The sequence below is a fragment of the Hippoglossus hippoglossus genome, chromosome 18, assembly GCF_009819705.1.
Source record: "Hippoglossus hippoglossus isolate fHipHip1 chromosome 18, fHipHip1.pri, whole genome shotgun sequence".
In the NCBI taxonomy this organism is placed as follows: Eukaryota; Metazoa; Chordata; class Actinopteri; order Pleuronectiformes; family Pleuronectidae; genus Hippoglossus; species Hippoglossus hippoglossus.
In genome coordinates, this window is record NC_047168.1 from 13,198,475 (window position 1) to 13,218,326 (window position 19,852).

The window sequence follows — 19,852 nt, forward strand, 5'->3', positions numbered from 1 at the left end:
GGGCGCTCACGAGGTTGTCTTTAATTAATTGGAGTGAATGTATATGTTATGATCTGAAGTTAAATCACATTAAATGTTTTCACTTGTCAGAAACAGTTTGGTTGTAGTTAATCTGTTGTTCCACAAGGTGGAGCCAGGTGGAGTGAAAATGTAAGTTTTCAGTTAGTTTTGAACTGAACTGACACAAACACACACACAGACACACACACACACACACACTCTCTCTCTCTCTCTCTCTCTCTCTCTCTCTCTCTCTCTCTCTCTCTCTCTCTCTCTCTCTATCTCTCTCTCTCTCTCTCTCTCTCGAGCTGCTCTGTTTAACAGGCTTTGATAGGCTTATTAGGAATTACTCTTCTGTGTGTGTGTGTGTGTGTCTGTGTGTGTGTGTGTGTGTGTGTGTCTGTGTGTGTGTGTCTGTGTGTGTGTGTGTGTGTGTGTGTGTGAAAGAGAGAGACAGTATCATTCTTCATATAATCTCTTTATCCCTGTCAGGGTGACAGAGGAGACTCCCCCACTGGATCCTCCACACCTTCACTCCGTCCATCCCTCGCTTTTTCTCTTCTTTTCTCTCCAGACGTCTCACTTTAAAGGATTTAAACCTCCCATGTGTGAGTTTGTGTGAGTGTGTGAGTGTGTGTGTGTGTGTGTGTGAGTGTAGAGGGGTTACTCCTCTGTTTCCACAGCGATGAGTTTGATGGGGTGTTGGTGGATCTAGGCCACATAACCGAGGGCAACGGATTATCAGTTGACAGGTAAGGAGCTAATGTAGGGATGGTATGGGGCTAAATATTATACAAGGATGCATCATTTATTATTATTATATTATTATTAATACATAGGGGAGATAAATGTATGAACTCATTATCACTCGATAACAACAACAGACTTCATTAATGTAAAAGTCTGTTGTTGTGGTAATTGATTACATTATTGATTAAAGGTCTATAGATCTTCATTTGTCCACCAGGTGGCGACACAGAAAATTACATCGAAGGCTCTAAAATACAGTGAAATACTATGAAAATGGATTATACTGTACTACTTTCAATGTTACTTAAGAAAATTAAATTAAGTTATTTATTATTGATTTGCTCATCAAACTTTTTTTCCCTTTCACTTGCAGCACCTTGCCAGTAGGTGGTGACATCATTCCCACTATGTGATCATAGATTATTTATTCAGGTCATTTCTATTGTTCAATGACATATTTTTTCTGACTTCTTTATGACATCACTGAGGTCAGAAGGACAGTCAAAGCATCATGGGAGTTAATGTTTTTGTTGAGTGTTTTTCTCCGTGTTTGACAGTTCGGGTTGAAATCTGTAGAATCACATTTGTTTCTCTCTCTGCAGGAAGAGGAAACCATCATGGCTAAAGTAGCTCCATCAGCCCCGTCCCCCACTTCTAGGTTAACCCCGCCCATCATCCTTCCACAAGACATGGAGGAGGAGCCTGGTGGCGTCAGGGAGGGCAACAGGTGAGTTGTCGTGGAAACAACAGATGCTGAGGTAGTTAGGGGATGTTCAGAGTGGGAATAAAAGAGGAAACATTCTCCATGTTCACAGTCACTGAACCATCTAACTCATTTTAATCAAGCTGCTGATTTAAAGCAGAAAAGTGTTAAAGTGTTGGTTTAAGGGTCATTGATCCCAGAGTCAGTTCTGTGTCAGTGAGATTTTTCCAGCTTTTAAATTCTGTCGATTGATTCAAAGTCGGGTTTGCGTTTCTTTTTGTTTCAGAGCTGCTCAAAGAGCCGGACCAGGAGTTTTATTCAACGTCAACAACAGCAACAACAACGAGGAGGAGTACGACACACAGAAACACACACACACATATACATATATATAAATTATGTACAAGTATTTATACATTTATACAGTTGATCTCTGTGACGTGTTTCCTATTTTCTTCCAGAGAGGAGAAGAAGAAAAGGAAGAAAGAAAAGAAAGAGAGGAAAGAGAAGAAGGAGTAAGTTTGGTCACAAGATGACAAGCAATTAAAAACTGTCTCAAATCTGTGAAATGGTGGATTTCAGAAACATTCTGAGACGTCTGTGTTTTGTTGAAGTTCAATCTTTGTTTCTGACGAAAGACGCACTGATACTGATGAAAACAATTCTACTAAACTACAGGAAAACAGCACAACAGCAATCCAATTTTCTTCCACTGAATCCAGTTTTCCTCTGTTTGTTTGTTGTCTTCTCTGCCAGGAAGGAGAGGAAGGAGAAGAAAGAGAGGAAGGAGAAGAAAAGGAAAGAGAAGGAGGAGAAGGAAAAAGAGAAAGAGAAAGAGATAGAGAAAGAAAAAGAAAAGGAAAAAGAGAAGAAGGCCAAAGAGGAGGCGTAGGTTTGGTTTATTTGGATCTAGTGAGATTTAGTTGTAAGGAAACTGGAATCTGCCTCTAGAATCATCATAAACATTAATGGAGTTAATAATAACAGTGATAATTAATTAGTGTGTTTGTGTCCAGTCCCAAAGAGATCTCAGTGATTGACCCGGCGAGTAACACCTACTACCACTGGCTGTTTGTCATCACCATCCCTGTAATGTACAACTGGACCCTGATCATAGCCAGGTAACACACACTGGTGATTTGATCATTGTAGTGGTCCCCACAAGGTCAATGGATTATCATGGTTGGATCCCCACAGTGTCAGCGGTCTACTGTGCTGTTCCTCCCAATAATGACAGGGGTCCTCCACGATTGGGATACCAAAAATATCTCAGTGAGCAACAAGATCATGCAACCAGGTGTTCGTTCCTACTGTAAACACTAACTGATATTCTGTGTGTGTGTGTGTGTGTGTGTGTGTGTGTGTGTGTGTTTCAGGGCGTGTTTTGAGGAGCTGCAGACGGACTACGTGTACTACTGGTTCCTCCTGGACTTCATCGCTGACCTCACCTACCTCGCCGACATGATCTTCAGAACCAGAACCGGTCCGAGCTCACTCTCACAAACACACATATGATATATGCATTATAATAATATTTGTTATAATATTAGTGTTGACTCTCTAATCTTATTGGTTGCCAAAGTAAATACATTACTACACTAGATGACATCATGATGACATTATTCCCACCATATGATCCCGTGTGTGTGTGTGTGTGTGTTTATGATATTTCATCAATGCTACTTTTACTGGAACTAATAGATAACAAGGTTCATTTTTTATTTAAAACCTGAAACTGAAACACATTGTGTCTGTGTAGGTTACCTGGAGCAGGGTCTTCTGGTGAAGGACGAGCAGAAGCTCCGTGATCGCTACAAGAACAGTTTCCAGTTCAGACTGGACCTGATCTCCATGATTCCCACCGACATTCTGTTCGTCGTCTTTGGCCTCACCTACCCCGAGATCCGCCTTAATAAACTCTTTAGGTTCAACAGGTACACACGCACACACACACACACACACACACACACACATACACATACACACACAAACACAGCAGAGGGCGATTCCATTGGTTGTTTCTATAAAAGTCTATGAGAAAATGCCTCTACTTCTCACTTTATAACGTCAGTAAACATTTTCCGAAGGATTTTATGTCTCAACCTCTAGTTTCAAGTCTTCTTTAATACAGCTGATGTTCATTTTGTAAATTATGATCCATTTAGAGTCAAATAGACAATAAAGCACGATGGCGCTGGACAAAATGTCAAAGTGGAGGCTTCAGAATGGCAGCTCACAAAACAATGGGTGACGTCACAGATTTGTTGGAATTATTTAATGTTTAAAATACTTAAATACGATTTTTGGTGTTTCAGGATGCTGGAGTTCTTCCAGAGGACAGAGACCAGGACCAACTACCCCAACGCTCTTCGAATCTCCAACCTTGTCATGTACATCGTCATCATCATCCACTGGAATGCCTGCCTATACTACTCCTTCTCCAAGGCCATCGGTGAGTTTGCTGGTTTGAATCCTGCCTTTTCGGTAACTGAATAAAACCCTGTGACGTCTCGTCTTGTCTGCTCCTCCAGGTTTCGGTGCTGACAGGTTCGTTTATCCCGACCCAACCGATCCTGAGTTTGGTCGTCTGGTGAGGAAATACGCCTACAGTATGTACTGGTCCACGCTGACGCTCACCACCATTGGAGAAACGCCGCCCCCAGTGGAGAACTCAGAGTACTTCTTTGTCGTGACTGACTTCCTGGTGAGTGTGGCTTAAAGAACTGAATATTATTTTAAGTCTAAGAATCTGATTTGAATATTCTATTCTATTCTATTCTTTTCATCCAGGTGGGTGTGTTGATTTTTGCCACCATTGTCGGTAACGTCGGCTCAATGATCACCAACATGAACGCTGCCAGAGCCAATTTTCAGGCTCGCATCGACGCAATAAAACAGTACATGAGCTTCCGAAAGGTCAGTTGGATAGTTAGCTGGTTGGTTAGTTGGTTGGTTGGTTGGTTGGCTGGCTGGCTGGCTGGTTGGTTGGTTAGTTGGTTGGTTAGGTGGTTGGTTGGTTGGTTGGTTGGTTGGTTGGTTAGTTGGCTGATTTGTTGGTTGGTTACATAGATATTTTGCCGAGCAGTGAGGACAGTAGTTGTGTAAATAAATATTGTATAAAAATGTATCCCCTCCCATCCAGGTAACGAAGGACCTGGAGAAGCGAGTGATCAAGTGGTTTGACTTCCTGTGGACCAATAAGAAGGCAGTTGATGAAAGGGAGGTGCTGAAGTACCTGCCTGACAAGCTGAGAGCAGAGATCGCCATCAACGTCCACCTGGACACCCTGAAGAAGGTCTGCACACACTTGATCATACTCCTCATTAAAACCCAACTCAAATGAACTCAGATGAGTCCAGTGCTTCGTCTTCCCTGTCGTCCTGCAGGTTCGTATCTTTGCGGACTGCGAGGCCGGCCTGTTGGTGGAGCTGGTGCTGAAGCTGCAGCCTCAGGTCTACAGTCCAGGAGATTACATCTGTAAGAAGGGCGACATTGGCCGAGAGATGTACATCATCAAGGAGGGAAAACTCGCTGTTGTCGCTGACGACGGAATCAAACAGTTTGTCGTTCTGAGTGATGGAAGCTACTTTGGCGAGATCAGCATCCTCGCTATCAAAGGTAGACTTACTCAACCGCTCATAGTGAGGAATTTTTAATTGAACCCTATTTATCGTAGTTTAATGCGTCTTTTGCGTTACCTATATTGTGCATGTTGATATCGCGTGACGATACATTTTGAATATATCGTGCAGCCCTAATATTGAGCCAATACAGTGCAGAGGAGCATGTTTTTTCAGTGTCCCATTGTGCGCTTTAAACTTAGACTTTGCTCTTCTTCAACAGGAAGTAAGGCAGGAAACAGGAGGACAGCAAACATCAAGAGCATCGGTTACTCCGATCTCTTCTGTCTTTCCAAAGACGACCTGATGGAGGCACTGAAGGAGTATCCTGATGCTAAGGCTCTGCTGGAGGAGAAAGGAAAGCAGATTCTGATGAAGGACGGACTGTTGGACTTGGAGGTACAGTCACATGATCTCATACAAAGAAGAAATCTGACCTGTTGAACTCAAAGTCATAACCAATCTTGTCCTGCAGTTGGCAGCGCAGGGCCCTGACCCCAAAGAGATTGAGGAGAAGGTGGAGAGGATGACGAGCACGCTGGACGTCCTACAGACGCGTTATGCCCGACTGCTTGCAGACCATGAAGCTACTCACAGCAAACTCAAACACAGAGTCACCCGGCTGGAGAGGAAGCTGCCGCCGCCGCAATGAGCTGAACAACCAGGTGACGCTCCGCCCTCTCCAACACCTGAGTAGAGCGGACAAGAAGAGGAGGGGAAGGACCGGGATGTTTGATTTCTGAGCCTGGCTTGGTCAGGAGGGTGGAGAGAAGGAGACATGAAAACGAAAGGTTCCATAGAACTAAATTCAGTTTGTTCTAAGTAAAAACGTAAAACTAAAAAATGGAATAAAAGCAATATTAATTTTAAGTTCTGTCCCTTACGATCAAATTTACATTTCATCACCAAGTTGAGGAAAAGAAAACGAACTGTGTCTCTGATTCATGTATGAACTTGGGGAAGATGTCATGTTTCCCCCGGAAACAAACTCTGGATCAGTCGAGTGTCAACGGACAACCGAGCTCTAGAATACATGAGAGAAAGAGAGCGAGCGAGAGAGAGAGAGAGAATACAAATATATTATTAAACTGCTTTATAGTAAACATTTAAATTACCATGTGTTATGTTTTAAATGAGAAGCAGGAAATATTTTTATAGTTTTAATTTTATAGCAGCATGAGTCTGTCTGAGCTTTAAATTATAGATAGAATCATGTAAATATAATAATGTGATATAAACACAGTCCACAACACATCCTCGTGTCAAGCATGTGTAGATCAGCTGCTTTACAGCCAGTAGAGGTCAAAGGTCAGCAGAGGAGCTCGTCCATCCAGTTTGTTTTTCTACACTAAGACTGATGCATGTTGTTGAGATATGAAATATGAATCAGATTTATGTCACTGCGCTGAAATAAAAGAGATTTTATAAATAAAAACTGAACTGCTTCTTTGTTTTGTTTAGAAAACACTTCAATTCAATTATTTTCATGTATCTACTTTATGTTATTTATCTCTATTTATTTATAACACTTGTATAACATTGTACCAACAGGTGGAGTAGTTTAGTCTGATTCTTTTATTGAGTCGACATTGAGCCCAGGTGGTAAAGTCCCTTTGTTCTAATAATAATCATCGTTATAATTATCGATTATTAGACTTCCATGTGATATGATCAGCTGTAATATACAAGGTTTTTAAGAAGGAGAAAAACATTTAGAAAATAAAATATCTTTATAACACAACAACGATTTAAAAATAAAACTAACTGCTTCGTGATCAAATTTTAAAAACGAAATCAGATTAAAAGAAATGTTATCAGAAACAAAATACTAAAAAAGGAAAAACAAAAATGTTGTCGTTGACACGTCTCTCTTCCTGTGTCGCTATGCGCGCTGGGACTTGTAGTTTCATAATCCACACGTACACTTGGCTCTGGCCCGACCGTTCGGACTACAGCTACCGGCATGCACCGCGCGTCGCCGAGCATTTGACGTCAGTGTCCCTGCAGCAGCTGAGGCGTGTTTCAGTCGCTTCATTGAAAGTCTCCAACGTCGCTTTCTCTTCCTCACTTTCTCTCCTCCTCTTCCTCTCTCACCCTTTCGGCCTCGTTCACACGCCGAGTCATCAGCCGCCGTGCGCCGGATGTGACGTGTGCGTGCGCCTGTTTCCACTCAACTTTATTGACAGCTAGCTTGTCGCAGCTAACCGGCTAACTTGTCTTGAGCTGACGTGACGGGGAGAAGCTCCGAGCTCAGGTGAGGATGTGGCTCCTCAACATGGAAACAGGGTTAGGGTTAGGGAGACTCACACGGGGACATGTCTGATCTCTTATTGATGTAGTGAACTCTAATGATCAGTTTGTGAAGTTGTTCACTGAGCAGGAACCAGGTCTGACGTGCAGACTCATCCCTTTCTGACCCCTGATCAGCTCGAGATCAAATCTAAGAACAGCGGCTCTGTCTCCAGGGTTCAGGAGGCGGTTGCCATGGAGCCGGCCTGGCGCCAGCAGGGCCGGGGCCGAGGCCGCAGCCAGGAGGCCCAGGGCGAGAGGTCACGACCCCCGCAGGCAGAGAGGCCGGCAGCCGCTGCAGGAGCCTGGGCCCCGGGGCGAGGAGGGAGGGCGAAGAGCACCGCGGCTCCTGAGCCTCCGCGAGGTGAGGACACGCTCACTGCGACGTCACCGCTGATTTATTGATTATTGATTATTGGTGTGTACTGATGTTTGTGTCTTCTCCTCGCTGACCGCAGAGTCCGTTCAGTCCAAGTTCGAGGAGATCAAGAAGTCCAACCAGGCCGCTGCTCAGCGGCTGGCTGAGACCCGCCTGAGCTCCTCCTCTGATGATGACGACGATGATGATGAAGGAGATGTTGACCATAAGGATGGAAAGAGGGGCAAGATCCTGGCGTCGACCTTCACCACCTACACTGACCAGACAGGTGAGGCCAGACTTTAGTGATGATCTCAGCTAAACCCCACCAAATATTTTATTACACATTAAAAAGCTGTGTAACTTTGACCTTTTCAAATGTGGCTCATACTCACCGTTACTCCCTGATGCTCACAAATACTCAGTTACTCACCAACGCTCTCCTGTGTGTTGCATCCAGGTGGCGATGGCTCAGGGCTTCTCAGGACGGGTCAGTACGTCAGTGACCTGTTTCAATCCGGAGCTCTCACCTGCCTCATCTGCATCGGCTCCGTCAAGAGGACGCAGGCGGTGGGTTTCACATCTGTTGATCTGCTGATCGTTGGATTTACAAAATGTTAAATAGAGTTTCCTGCAGTTCAAGATTTACCACCAAGTTAAAATGCTACAGTACCCATGAGTCTTAACTGTTAACGTCTCTGAACTGATCCAGAATCAGAAAATCGAACCTGTCCATGTGTGTGTGTCCAGGTGTGGAGCTGCGCCAGCTGTTTCTCCCTCTTCCACCTGCCCTGTATTCAGAAATGGGCCAGAGACTCGGCCTTTCTCGTCTCCTCCGTCACTGATGAAGACTTCGGTCAGAAGAAGCATCCCTGGCCCTGGTGAGGGAGACGCACCTCGCTTAGCGACGACTCTGAGAACAAGACGTCTAACCTCAGAAAACACGTAAACTGTGGAGAAAAAATAATCTCTAATCTGTCATGATGTTTCCTCCACAGTCCAAAGTGTCGAGCTGAATATCCACCCAGCGCCACGCCCAACAGGTATGTACGACTCCTGAATGCATCTTTTCTTCAGGACATGTGCACATCTGCGTTAACACTGTAACTGTGTTGTGTTCAGGTACATGTGTTACTGTGGGAAGCTGCAGGATCCTCCAGCTGACCCCTGGTTGGTTCCTCACTCCTGTGGCTCCATCTGTCAGAAGGAACTTAAACCCGCCTGTGGACACACCTGTCTGCTGCTCTGTCACCCCGGTACAAACACACACACAGAATTGTCCGAATGCGACCTCTGACACTGTGCATGATTTGTGTCATTTGAAAAGTGTCAGTTTGTGTGTTAGTAGTACAGTATTAGCACTTTTTCTTGTGACAGTAATATAACCTGTCCAGTATTAGCAGTACAACAAACATCAGCATCACAGCTCTGTGAACTCTGACCTGGCTGAAGACCCAGGAGCATTATGGATCTGACTGTGTTTTCAGGTCCGTGCCCGCCCTGTCCAAAGATGGTGCCAGTTTCCTGTATGTGCTGCAAATCAAAGCCCCTCCCCCGTCGCTGTAGCAACAAGGTAGGTGTTAAAAGTGAACAGATGAAGTGTTAGGTGTTGAAACTGTGTCACACACGTGTCTTCATGCTCATTGTGTGTTTCTCTCTCAGGCCTGGTCCTGTCAGAAGCAGTGTGGCAGGTTACTGCCCTGTAAACAACACACCTGTACACAGCCCTGTCACACAGGTACACACACACTCACCTGTACACAGCCGTCTCACACACAATGCAGAATCAACTACTGAGTGTGTGTTTGTTTTAAAAACAGTAAATTAACTGTGTGTGTGTGTGTGTGTGTGTGTGTCAGAGTGTTCTCCATGTCCTAGAGTCAGCGTTCAGAAGTGTATGTGTGGTAGAGAGAAGGCAGAGAGGCCCTGTGCCAGCCCTGAGTGGAACTGTCAGCAGGTAAGACTTTTAATACTGTATTACTATACTTTTATACATTATACAAACGTCTGACATCATGAATAATAATAATGATACAGCTATTTATAACAACAGAATCAACTTTATTTGTATCAAACCTCTCATACATACAACAGATTTTATAATATTGTTTTCTACTGTGTTCTACTGTTCTGCTCTGGACCTGTGAGACAGGACCATGTGTCAAGACTTCACCTTTTCTCTCTCTCTCTCTCTCTCTCTCTCTCTCTCTCTCTCTCTCTCTCTCTCTCTCTGCTCCAGGTATGTGGTTCTGTCCTCTCCTGTGGGAATCATACCTGTGAGCTCTTGTGTCACGACAGAGTCTGTCCTCCATGTCCCCGCTCCATCAGCAGATGCTGTCCCTGCGGCAAGACCAGTGAGGGGCCACACACACTCACCCATACCCATATGTATATAGAGCAAGCACACACATACAGAGTACACAAGGAAGTGCACGCATAGGAAGAAACCACACACTAGTTGTCACAGGTCCCTTTTGGAGACTTAGTCAGAATTTTGTCCCCAAATAACTACTCTTTTTTTGTGTGTGTAGAGTCATCTCTGCCATGCACAGAGGAAGTGTCTCTGTGCGGCGACACATGTGACCGACGTCTGTCATGTGGAAAACACACCTGTTCAATGAGGTGTCACCGAGGGAGCTGCGAGACCTGCAGACAGGTCACACACACACTGAAACACACACACACACTGATATAACTATATACACTATATAACACACTCTGTGCGTGTGTCTATCAGGAGGTGGAGAAGGAGTGCAGGTGTGGTAAATACAGGAAGTTGATGCCGTGTCATAAAGAATATCTGTGCGACTCCAAATGTCCCAAAACCAGAAGCTGCCAGCGACACCAGTGTAGGAGAAAGGTGAGTTCACAGCCGCTGCTGATCAATATCCAATTGTAATCTAAGGAAATAGCTCCTGCACCAATATCAATATCACATTGCTGATCAATATCAAACAGCTATTGAGTTCAGTCTGTGGGCCACAGCTCCTCCTGCTGGTTGGAGGAGTAAAGAGACTTAAAAACGTGAGCGTCTCCTCACTGAAACGTCGATGCTTTGGTTTTGACTTTGATCGTTCTCCGCTCTTGTGCTAACGCTCAGCGTGACGGCGGTGGCGTCTCGTTTCCGTGAGCGCTCCTGCGGTGTAAATGTCAGAGAGATGTCATCTCATCTGATAGGAGAAGGTTGACGGACGCGACGAGACGGGGGGACGTTTATTTCGGCCTCCGTTATCGGGAAGCGTGGCGCAGATAACATTTTTTTCCGAAGTCGCTTCACTGCTCCGGGTTTTAACCGTTAAAATGTCACAGACTGAACTCAAACTGTTTATCCTCTTAATACTCAGTTTCCCATGATGCCCTGTGTTTCAGTGTTGCCCCGGTAACTGCCCCCCCTGTGACCTGAGCTGCGGGCGAACTCTGGGGTGTCGAAACCACAAGTGTCCCTCTGTGTGTCACCAAGGTAACGATACGTTCACATGAAACACAGGTTTCATTTTTTTTGTGGTTTTATGAACAAATATAAAACTAATGGATGTGAAAGCAGCTTCAAATTAAACTTTATTCACTATTACATACAATAACAAACATGCAATAGAGTATTATCAGTTCTAATGAACTTTACCATGCATTCTCTCTCTCTCTCTCTCTCTCTCTGTATCTCTCTCTCTCGCTCTCTCTCTGTATCTCTCTCTCGCTCTCCCTGTCTCTCTCTCTGTGTGTCTCTCTCTCTCTCTGTGTGTGTCGCTCTCTCTCTCTCTCTCTCGCTCTCCCTGTCTCTCTCTCTCTCTGTGTGTGTCGCTCTCTCTCTCTCTCTCTCTCTCTCTCTCTCTCTCTCTCTCTCTCTCTCTCTCGCTCTCTCGCTCTCCCTGTCTCTCTCTCTGTGTGTCTCTCTCTCTCTCTGTGTGTGTCGCTCTCTCTCTCTCTCTCTCTCTCTCGCTCTCCCTGTCTCTCTCTCTCTCTGTGTGTGTCGCTCTCTCTCTCTCTCTCTCTCTCTCTCTCTCTCTCTCTCTCGCTCTCTCGCTCTCCCTGTCTCTCTCTCTCTCTCTCTCTCTCTCTCTCTCGCTCTCCCTGTATCTCTCTCTGTCTCTGTCTCTCTCACGCACACGTGTCACATCACATAAGTGTTTGTTGAACTGGTTGTGATTTGTTGAGAGTCACAGCTGGACGAAGGTCGAAGGTCAACCTCAGGAACATTCTGCCCCACAACACCTGCTGGTGTGTGTGTGTGTGTGTGTGTATTCGTTGACATTTTCTACAGCTGAACACAACTTGTCCTGTGTGTTTGGGAAAACGTTGACCTCTGCTTCCTGTCAACCATAATTAACCCCTGTAACAAAGACGTGTGTGTTTGTAGAATAACAGATAGCTTCCTGCGTCTATTGTTTCCTGATTGGATGATAAAAGATAACTTATGCTCCCGTTTGCCTTGTGATTGGCTGAATAGATTAAAGTAAATTTATTCGTAAGTCTGCGTGCTGATTGGCTCCTCTGACATTTCCCGAGGGAGAAGCTAGAAGGTCGCACTCCCGCCGGCGCATCAACACAGAACAGATAACAGTGTGTGTGTGTGGTGTTTATTTCGCAGACTTCAACAGAACACAGATATTCTCTCTACAGCATCATCTATTTAATGTTTATTATTGATTTCTTTAATCGTTATTTTATTTTATTGATTCATTATTTGACCAGCGACATCTAGTGGTCGGAGGTATTGTGTTTTCAGGTTGTCTGTTCATCTTTTCCAATTTTTTTGAATACGACTGAAAATGTTTTGTATGTGATAGTAACCGTTTGAAACTCTAATAAATTGAGTTATAAAGGAAATTAAAAACTACAAGTTCTAAATAGAAGCAGAAAACCTGTTTTAATCAAGAAAGAGTTCAGTGTTTTAATAGACACTTTAAACACTGTCTGAGCAGTTAGACGCCTGATGTACCTGATCGTCCTCACAGGGAATAAACCTGACTGAAGTGTGTGTGTGTGTGTAATCTGTCTGTCAGGGAGCTGTTATCCGTGTCCAGAGTCGGTGGAGGTCCCGTGCACGTGTTCCTTAACTGTTCTGGTCGTCCCCTGTGGTCGAGAGAGGAGCACCAAACCACCTCGCTGCAAAGAACTCTGCGGGTAAAGACACACACACCAGAACTAAAGGTAGAAACATCAGAGTCTACTTTGACTTTTTTATTTGGTCCATGTCCCATCTGCTAACATGGAGGAGGCGTGGTTTACGACCCATACTGCAGCCAGCCACCAGGGGGCGATCCAGATTATTTAGCTTCACTTGTGTGATGTCATCCAAACTTATTTAGTCACAGTTTTGTTTGTGATCTTCTGAGAAAATATGGACATTATGAACATAAAACTGTAATAATAAGTACTACTAAGGAACAGTAAGCTGTGGTGCGTCTGATTCTCTCAACTGTTCACATCGTCTTGTCAGGTGTCCTCCGTCCTGTCACCACCCGACCAGAGAGACGCACCGCTGCCACCCCGCGACCTGCCCCCCCTGCAGGCAGCACTGCCTGCTGCCGCTGCCCAGGTGCAGCCACACCTGTCCGCAGCCCTGCCATGACATGGTGCTGGTCAAGTCCCAGCAGGTGAGCAGCCGCATTAAAGGAACAGTTCCACATTTTCCTTATTGATGTTAGCTTAGCTTAGCATGAATACTGGGAGCAGGGGAAAAAGCTAGTGGACGGGGTCTGCCCACATTTGCTCAACCACTGTTCTTTAGTACAGATCAGACTTAATATAGCTCGATGTGTGTGTGTGTGTGTGTGTGTGTGTGTGTGTGTGTGTGTGTGTGTGTGTGTGTGTGTGTGTGTGTGTGTGTGTGTGTGTGTGTGTGTGTGTGTGTGTGTGTGTTCAGGTGAAGTTAGCAGGTCCGTGGGAGCAGCCGTCTGAACCTGCGTTTGTGAAGAAAGCTCTGCCCTGTCCGCCATGTCAAGTCCCAATACCAACGTAGGTCAAACACGCGTGTAAACGTCAACATGAATAATTCCTGGGGTTTTTTCTTTGCTTCTGTAACAGCGACACCTACTGGCCGGAGTTATAATGTTTTCAGTTTGTGAGCGTCGGTTCCATTCTTGTAAACACTCAAGAACACCTTGAAAGAATCTCTTCAAATTTGGTACAAACATCCATTTAGACTCAAAGATGAACTGATTAGATTTGGGTGGTCAAGAGTCAAAGGTCACAGCGACCTCATTATTGTGAACGCAACATGGAGAGGGACTAAAACTCTGGTTGGTGCAGACATAAAACCACAGGGAGGTGATTTGAGTTTCAAAACTGAAGAAAACTCCAGTCAATAACACACAAAATACACACTATTACACACACTATACAATTTAAATACAACAGATTTGAGAGTTCTTAAAAACTCAGAATGATAAATTGAAGTTAGTTTTTTGTCTTGTGGTTCCCTCACTACACTACTATACAACACACACACACACACACACACTCACTCACTAATCACAAACACATTCCAGGGTGCTTTGGCTCTGTCATGGGCCATTAAAGCTGAGATTAAGAAACACTCTGCACGCTGTGTGTGAGAAATAAGTTGTTGTTCAACATGAACATGAAAATTGTGTCTGGACATTTTCTGGAGTTTGTCTTTTTGTCTTATCAACGACTTATCTCATAACACATTTACAAAATCGTCTATACAAACATCTCTGCAGCTGTGTTATGTTCCTGAAATGTCCTGGAGGTTCTGTAAGTGAGAACACAAATATCTGAGTCAGTTGCTCTGGACGTTTTCTGGAACTTGTCCTGCAGCCCCCTGGTAACATGTCCATGTGAGAACATTTTCCATAACTTCACGCCTTAAAACTCTCTGTTTGTGTTTCAGGTCCTGTTTTGGGAAACATGAGGTAAGAACCAGTCTCCTCTTCCTCGCCACCTCACACGTTAACAAACACGCTGTAACCAATCCCACGCTCCGTTTCAGTAAAACCTCACGTATCTGACATTGTTTGATTCATCACTTCCTCCCATTATCTGCATTGACTGCCTGCCCTCCCCTGATGTTCTCTTTCCATCTTCCGAACATCCTCCTCTTCCTCCTTTGCTCCATCCCTCTTTCCCTTCATCCGTCTTGACTCATGTATTTCAGTACTTTGTATTCGACGCACTCGTTCACCTTCAGACGAGGTTGGACGTGATTCTAAAATGTCTATCTTTCTTTCTCTCGCTCTCTCTCTCCCTCCCCAATCAGGTCAGTCCGGTGCCGTGTCATCGTCGGGGTCCTTTCTCCTGTAAACGACTTTGCGAACGACCTTTGACCTGTGGCAACCACGACTGCAGCAAGGAGTGTCATGTAGTTACCGAGCGCAACAAGGTGATGACCTAGTTGTGGTTTTACTTGATGACAAGGCAGTTTTTAGGGTTGGAATTTGCTAGCTGTATGCAAGATGGCTGCTTCTCATGTCCTGCGTCCGATTGTTGCGTAGGTTCACGGTCCTCAGAAGTTAACATGATGCCAGATGCAGTAGTGAGTCATTGAAATGGTCATAATGAAGTAACAGAACTGAAAGAGCTGATGACAGATGTAAAGCTGCCTTTTTCACTATGTGTCTGATTTAGACGTCCGACATTCCACCTACGAATGTGTAATCGTCGCCTTTCCAGTCTTGGTCTTAACATTAACATCAACTCGATTGATCACTCACTCCCACTCTCTCTCTCCGCAGTGTGAGGTGTGTGACGAGGACTGTTTGAAACCCCGCCCCCCAGGCTGTCCCCACCCCTGCACACGCCACTGTCATCCGGGCGACTGCCCTCCCTGTGGTCAGATGATCCGCCAACGCTGCCACTGCAAGATCAGCATGCTCTACGTGGAGTGCACGTCAGTACAAACTCAAACACATCTTTAATCAGACCAATTAAGAGAATGCAGCTGTTTCCACGGCAACAGCGAAGGACAGGGGAGGGTTGGGGTCGACTGCTCCTACGTGTGCGACTACTACAGTTTATTTCATGTGTAAACCTGCAACACCAACTTCTGACAAAAGTCAATGATCAAAATGTGTTTTTAAATGGGGGCGTGTGTTTGTGATGGAGTGGGGGCGTTTGCAATCGCTGCATCATGTCCCGTTGATCTCATGGTTAACGAGGCTGGACTGAAAACTTTGATATACAGGTTCTATGTCTCTGCAGGAAGTTGATGTCGGCTGATGAAAAGACAAAGGTGGAGCTGAGCTCCTGCAACAACCAGTGTCCTAAAGAGGTACACACACACACACACACACACACACTTTAAACACTACCGATTGGTTCAGATCCCAAAGTCCGTCCAAACACTTGTTAGACCCTTGTGGATCCATTCAGCTCGTCTTTGCTCGTATGGTCATCTGGAGAGTGCGTCAGGGAAACTTCACTTAGTCCCTGACATTGTTCCCCATGTTCATACAAAAGTTTAAAACTATGACAACTGTAACACACACACTCTTGTTTCACCCTCTCCATCTATGGAGACCTCCGTTTGGGCCCCATTGCATCATGGAACTTGTTTATCAGACTTTGGAAGTGGCGTCACCTGCCACCCATTAGAGAGAGTGTGTGTGTGCGCGCTGATAGTGTTGAAGTCACTGTTTCCTCAGTCATTCCTTCTTCACAGTTTTCCTCCTCTTCTCTTCTTATTTCTTTTCTTCGTCTCTGATCAATAATCAGTTTTGTCTCTGCAGCTGAAACTCAAACCATCAGCTTGCTCCAATAATCAATTCATCTCTGTGGTGCCAGACCACACACACACACACACACACACACACACACACACACACACACACACACACACACTCTCTCTCTCTCTCTCTCTCTCTCTCTCTCTCTCTCTCTCTCTCTCTCTCTCTCTCTCTCTCTCTCTCTCTCTCTCTCTCTCTCTCGATGTGTCGAAACCACAAGTGTCCCTCTGTGTGTCACCAAGGTAACGATACGTTCACATGAAACACAGGTTTCATTTTTTTTTGTGGTTTTATGAACAAATATAAAACTAATGGATGTGAAAGCAGCTTCAAATTAAACTTTATTCACTATTACATACAATAACAAACATGCAATAGAGTATTATCAGTTCTAATGAACTTTACCATTCATTCTCTCTCTCTCTCTCTCTCTCTCTCTCTCTCTCTCTCTCTCTCTCTCTCTCTCAACGGGTGTGTTTCACTTTCACCAGGGAATGATTTGCACACACTCACAAAGAACACAAAGTTGGGTTTGAAGTGTGTGTTACTGCTTGTGTGTGTCTTGGGTTCTGTCAGAGGTCTGTTTTCATAGCCTGCTGTAACTTAAACTCCAAAAAGTCTTACACACACACACACAGTTGGAATAACAAACACATGCAGTGACTGTAGCACTGAAATGTTTACACACACACACACATTTGACTTTTTTCTCTTGACGAATCCACATATTTGGAAAATTAAGATTTGTATTTATTTTCAATGTTGTTAAAATGTCCCCCAGCTCTGTCAGGCTCCACCCCCTGCTCCTCCAAATATGGTGACTTCTGGTTTAAAAAAAACCAAAAAGTTGAAACTTAAGACATGAAGAAAACATTTCAGTTTCTTCACGAGTTGAATGTTTGAGACGCAGCAGGTTTGTTTCCTCAGCGTCTGATGGTCTCTCTGCCTCAGTGAACCAGAAATAAAACAACTCATTCGCCTGTGTGTGTGTGTGTGTGTGTGTGTGCGTGTGTGCGTGTGCGTGTGTGCAGCTTAACTGTGGTCATCGCTGTAAGCAGGTGTGTCATCCAGGTGTGTGTGAGGAGAAATGTCAGCAGAAGGTGAAGCTGCGGTGTCCCTGCAAGAGGATCAAGAAGGTACACACACACACACGTAAAACCTAACTATAAAAACTTCTGCATCTGTTTCCACTGATGAAACTTTATCTGCTCGGCCTCATTAACACGTCGTTTGTGTGTCTGTGTGAGTGTAGGAGCTCCTGTGTTCTCTGTCCACTCAGTGTGATGTTCAGTGTGACGATGCCTGCAGAGACCAGCAGATGAGAGTTAGCCAGGTACACACTCATACACACACACACACACACACACCTGTACCGTCACTGAGTGAGTCTCACCTGAACACACATTGATGTTTCTGTTTGTGTGTGTGTGCGTGCATTTCCGTCTATCTGTGTGTGTGTGTGTGTGTGTGTGTGTGTCTGTGTCTGTGTGTGTAGCTGAAGGAGGCGGAGCAGAGAGTGGCTCAGGAGGAGGAGCAGAAGAAACTTCAGGTCAGTTCAGTCACTCGCATAATGTTGAATTAAACTTTATCGACAGACTTTCAGTATTAAGCATGGCGGCGGTTGACATGTGTCGTGTTGCGTGTTCAGGAGGAGCTCGAGGCGTTTGAGAAGCGTCAGCAGCGAGGAGGTCGGCGGAGTAAGAAGCGGGGGAGGAGAGAGGAGGTGGACGACGAGCAGGGGAGGGTGGGGAGGTGGTGGAGGAGGTGCGCCGCCATCGTCCTCGTCCCAGTGGGCGGAGCTTTGCTGTCCGCCGCCGCCTACTACCTCCTCACCACGGCCTGAGCTGACACGTGAACACACATGTTGACGGGAACATGTGAGCACATGGCTGCCTCTCTCCGAACTTTCTCTTTTCATTCTTTTGTCTCATCTACTTGTTTTTCTGTCGTCTTTTACTCTTTGTTTGATTCTTCTTTCTTTTATTAAACATTTTTATGAAAATGTATGTATAATCCCTGACGTAAACAACCACAATTAGGGCTGAAATTTAAGATCATTTAAATTTTTGAATAATCGGATTATTTTTTCCAGTATTAAATGAGCCGACAGTAAATGAGGAAAAATGTTTTTTTATGAATTTTATAATTTTCCGTCGTACGTTGAGTTTCACCTCAGTTTGAGAACATTTCACTGATTTAGATGAAAAGCTGAAGAAGGAGAAATCAACATTTCAATCAACATAAAAAATCGTAAAACAACGAACGGAACATTTTGCTTCGAGTTTGTTCCGTTAAACAGAAACCGGATGTGACGCTGCCGTCGCCATTTGATTTAACACCAACACATTGACAACTGTTAAAGTTATTTTCGGATTAACGCTTATATTCTACATCAAAATGTATCTTTTATTCAATATTATTGATGTTTTCATCTTCTGTATGTTTAAAAAATTGTTTAAAAAATGTGTTTATGGGTCATAACCTGTCATCGATTTCTTCACGGATGTGGAGAAATCAAGTTTCTTGATTTGTTAAGTGAGTGTAAAAAAAATATTGACGCTATTTGATGTGAAGACGTCTCCGCTAATAATGTCCGAAACTTTAAACACGTCTTTTACTTTGGTGCTGAAACATTTAACAGATGTTAGAACGTTTAAATATAATTTTTCTTTTTGTCTTTTTGTTTTTTATGAAAATAAACGTATAAAACTGTCGTAGTTTTGTGATTTTACGATTTCTGTCCCACAGCTGAGAGTTAAAGTTGAACTTCTTTAATTACGTTACTACTCGATGATAATGAGATTTGTTTACAGGAGTGAACAGACAGGGGGCGCTGTTCCTCCAGAGCTAGCTGTTAGACAATGGACTGATGCAAACAGAAAGTTTTCAAACTGGAGTTATTTAATATACTGTTTTTTAAAGTAAGAATAATTCTGTAGGAACGAGCTGAGAAAACCCACATCCCATGTCATTCGTGATTTGACACAATAAAACTTTCTTGAATCCATTTGTTGTTCTTTTAATTATTAATTCATTTTGAGTGTTTTTAAGACGAGGTGAAGAGCTGGAGCGCAGGAAGTCTGAGTGCAAGCAACAAAATGTCTGAGAGCAACACTCTGAAGCAGGAGCTGTTTGAGTGAGAGCGACACACTCGTCTCAAATAAAGAGAAGAAAAAACGTAAAACATTTACAGGAAAAAGGTTTTTCATGGAAACAAAGCGAGAAACACGTCCTGAAAAAATGTTCTCACTGAGCATCTGAGGTGACCCACACACACACACACACACACACACACTCTCTCGCTCTCTCACACACACACACACATCTTGGGATTTAAGGTGCAGACTGTCCCAGCCAGCACTTGATAAGATGTGTGTGTGTGTGTGTGTTTAGTCCCATGTTACTGCTTCATCACACGCAACCTTGTGTGTGTGTGTGTGTGTGTGTG

The 19,852-nt window shown here is 44.3% G+C and overlaps 2 protein-coding genes and 1 long non-coding RNA gene across 5 annotated transcripts; 2 read left to right on the forward strand and 1 right to left on the reverse strand.

Moving 5' to 3' along the window:
- Nucleotides 1-405: 405 nt before the first annotated feature.
- Nucleotides 406-6,490, forward strand: cnga1b (cyclic nucleotide gated channel subunit alpha 1b). Its single transcript, XM_034568980.1, is given in 15 exon segments — nucleotides 406-752; nucleotides 1,353-1,477; nucleotides 1,740-1,805; nucleotides 1,915-1,968; nucleotides 2,210-2,341; nucleotides 2,470-2,574; nucleotides 2,830-2,936; nucleotides 3,213-3,387; nucleotides 3,769-3,905; nucleotides 3,985-4,157; nucleotides 4,244-4,369; nucleotides 4,596-4,748; nucleotides 4,840-5,071; nucleotides 5,297-5,472; nucleotides 5,549-6,490. Coding segments are annotated over 14 exon segments (2,007 nt in total). The 5' UTR covers nucleotides 406-752; nucleotides 1,353-1,367; the 3' UTR covers nucleotides 5,810-6,490.
- Nucleotides 5,278-7,130, reverse strand: LOC117751943. Its single transcript, XR_004611943.1, has 3 exons — nucleotides 7,033-7,130; nucleotides 5,511-5,762; nucleotides 5,278-5,418 (listed from the first exon to the last, which is right to left on the reverse strand). It is a non-coding gene; the product is annotated as an uncharacterized LOC117751943 (long non-coding RNA).
- nfxl1 (nuclear transcription factor, X-box binding-like 1) lies at nucleotides 7,095-18,634 on the forward strand. 3 transcript variants are annotated; one of them, XM_034568825.1, is made up of 26 exons: nucleotides 7,095-7,327; nucleotides 7,501-7,724; nucleotides 7,810-8,009; nucleotides 8,181-8,290; nucleotides 8,471-8,601; nucleotides 8,719-8,763; nucleotides 8,843-8,976; nucleotides 9,208-9,293; nucleotides 9,383-9,458; nucleotides 9,580-9,677; nucleotides 9,960-10,074; nucleotides 10,252-10,376; nucleotides 10,458-10,580; nucleotides 11,090-11,180; nucleotides 12,721-12,841; nucleotides 13,158-13,314; nucleotides 13,584-13,675; nucleotides 14,574-14,595; nucleotides 14,940-15,062; nucleotides 15,415-15,569; nucleotides 15,881-15,950; nucleotides 17,436-17,540; nucleotides 17,657-17,737; nucleotides 17,900-17,953; nucleotides 18,053-18,252; nucleotides 18,287-18,634. In XM_034568825.1, the coding sequence occupies exons 2-25, from the start codon at nucleotides 7,558-7,560 to the stop codon at nucleotides 18,245-18,247; spliced, it is 2,676 nt and encodes an 891-aa protein (XP_034424716.1). In that variant the 5' UTR covers nucleotides 7,095-7,327; nucleotides 7,501-7,557; the 3' UTR covers nucleotides 18,248-18,252; nucleotides 18,287-18,634. The 3 variants fall into 3 exon arrangements, with proteins under 3 accessions (XP_034424716.1, XP_034424715.1, XP_034424717.1); XM_034568824.1 differs by having other exon boundaries at nucleotides 18,053-18,634; XM_034568826.1 differs by lacking the exons at nucleotides 17,436-17,540; nucleotides 17,657-17,737; nucleotides 17,900-17,953; nucleotides 18,053-18,252; nucleotides 18,287-18,634 and adding an exon at nucleotides 16,077-16,489 and having other exon boundaries at nucleotides 15,881-16,013.
- Nucleotides 18,635-19,852: the final 1,218 nt, after the last annotated feature.

Excerpts from the sequence above, each read along its gene's own strand:
- nfxl1 (XM_034568824.1), top strand. The coding sequence starts at position 7,558 with ATGGAGCCGGCCTGGCGCCAGCAGGGCCGGGGCCGAGGCCGCAGCCAG. Across the intron at positions 7,725-7,809 it reads GCGGCTCCTGAGCCTCCGCG|GCTGACCGCAGAGTCCGTTC; the intron begins AGGTGAGGACAC and ends TGTCTTCTCCTC. Across the intron at positions 10,075-10,251 it reads CTGTCCCTGCGGCAAGACCA|AGTCATCTCTGCCATGCACA; the intron begins GTGAGGGGCCAC and ends TTGTGTGTGTAG.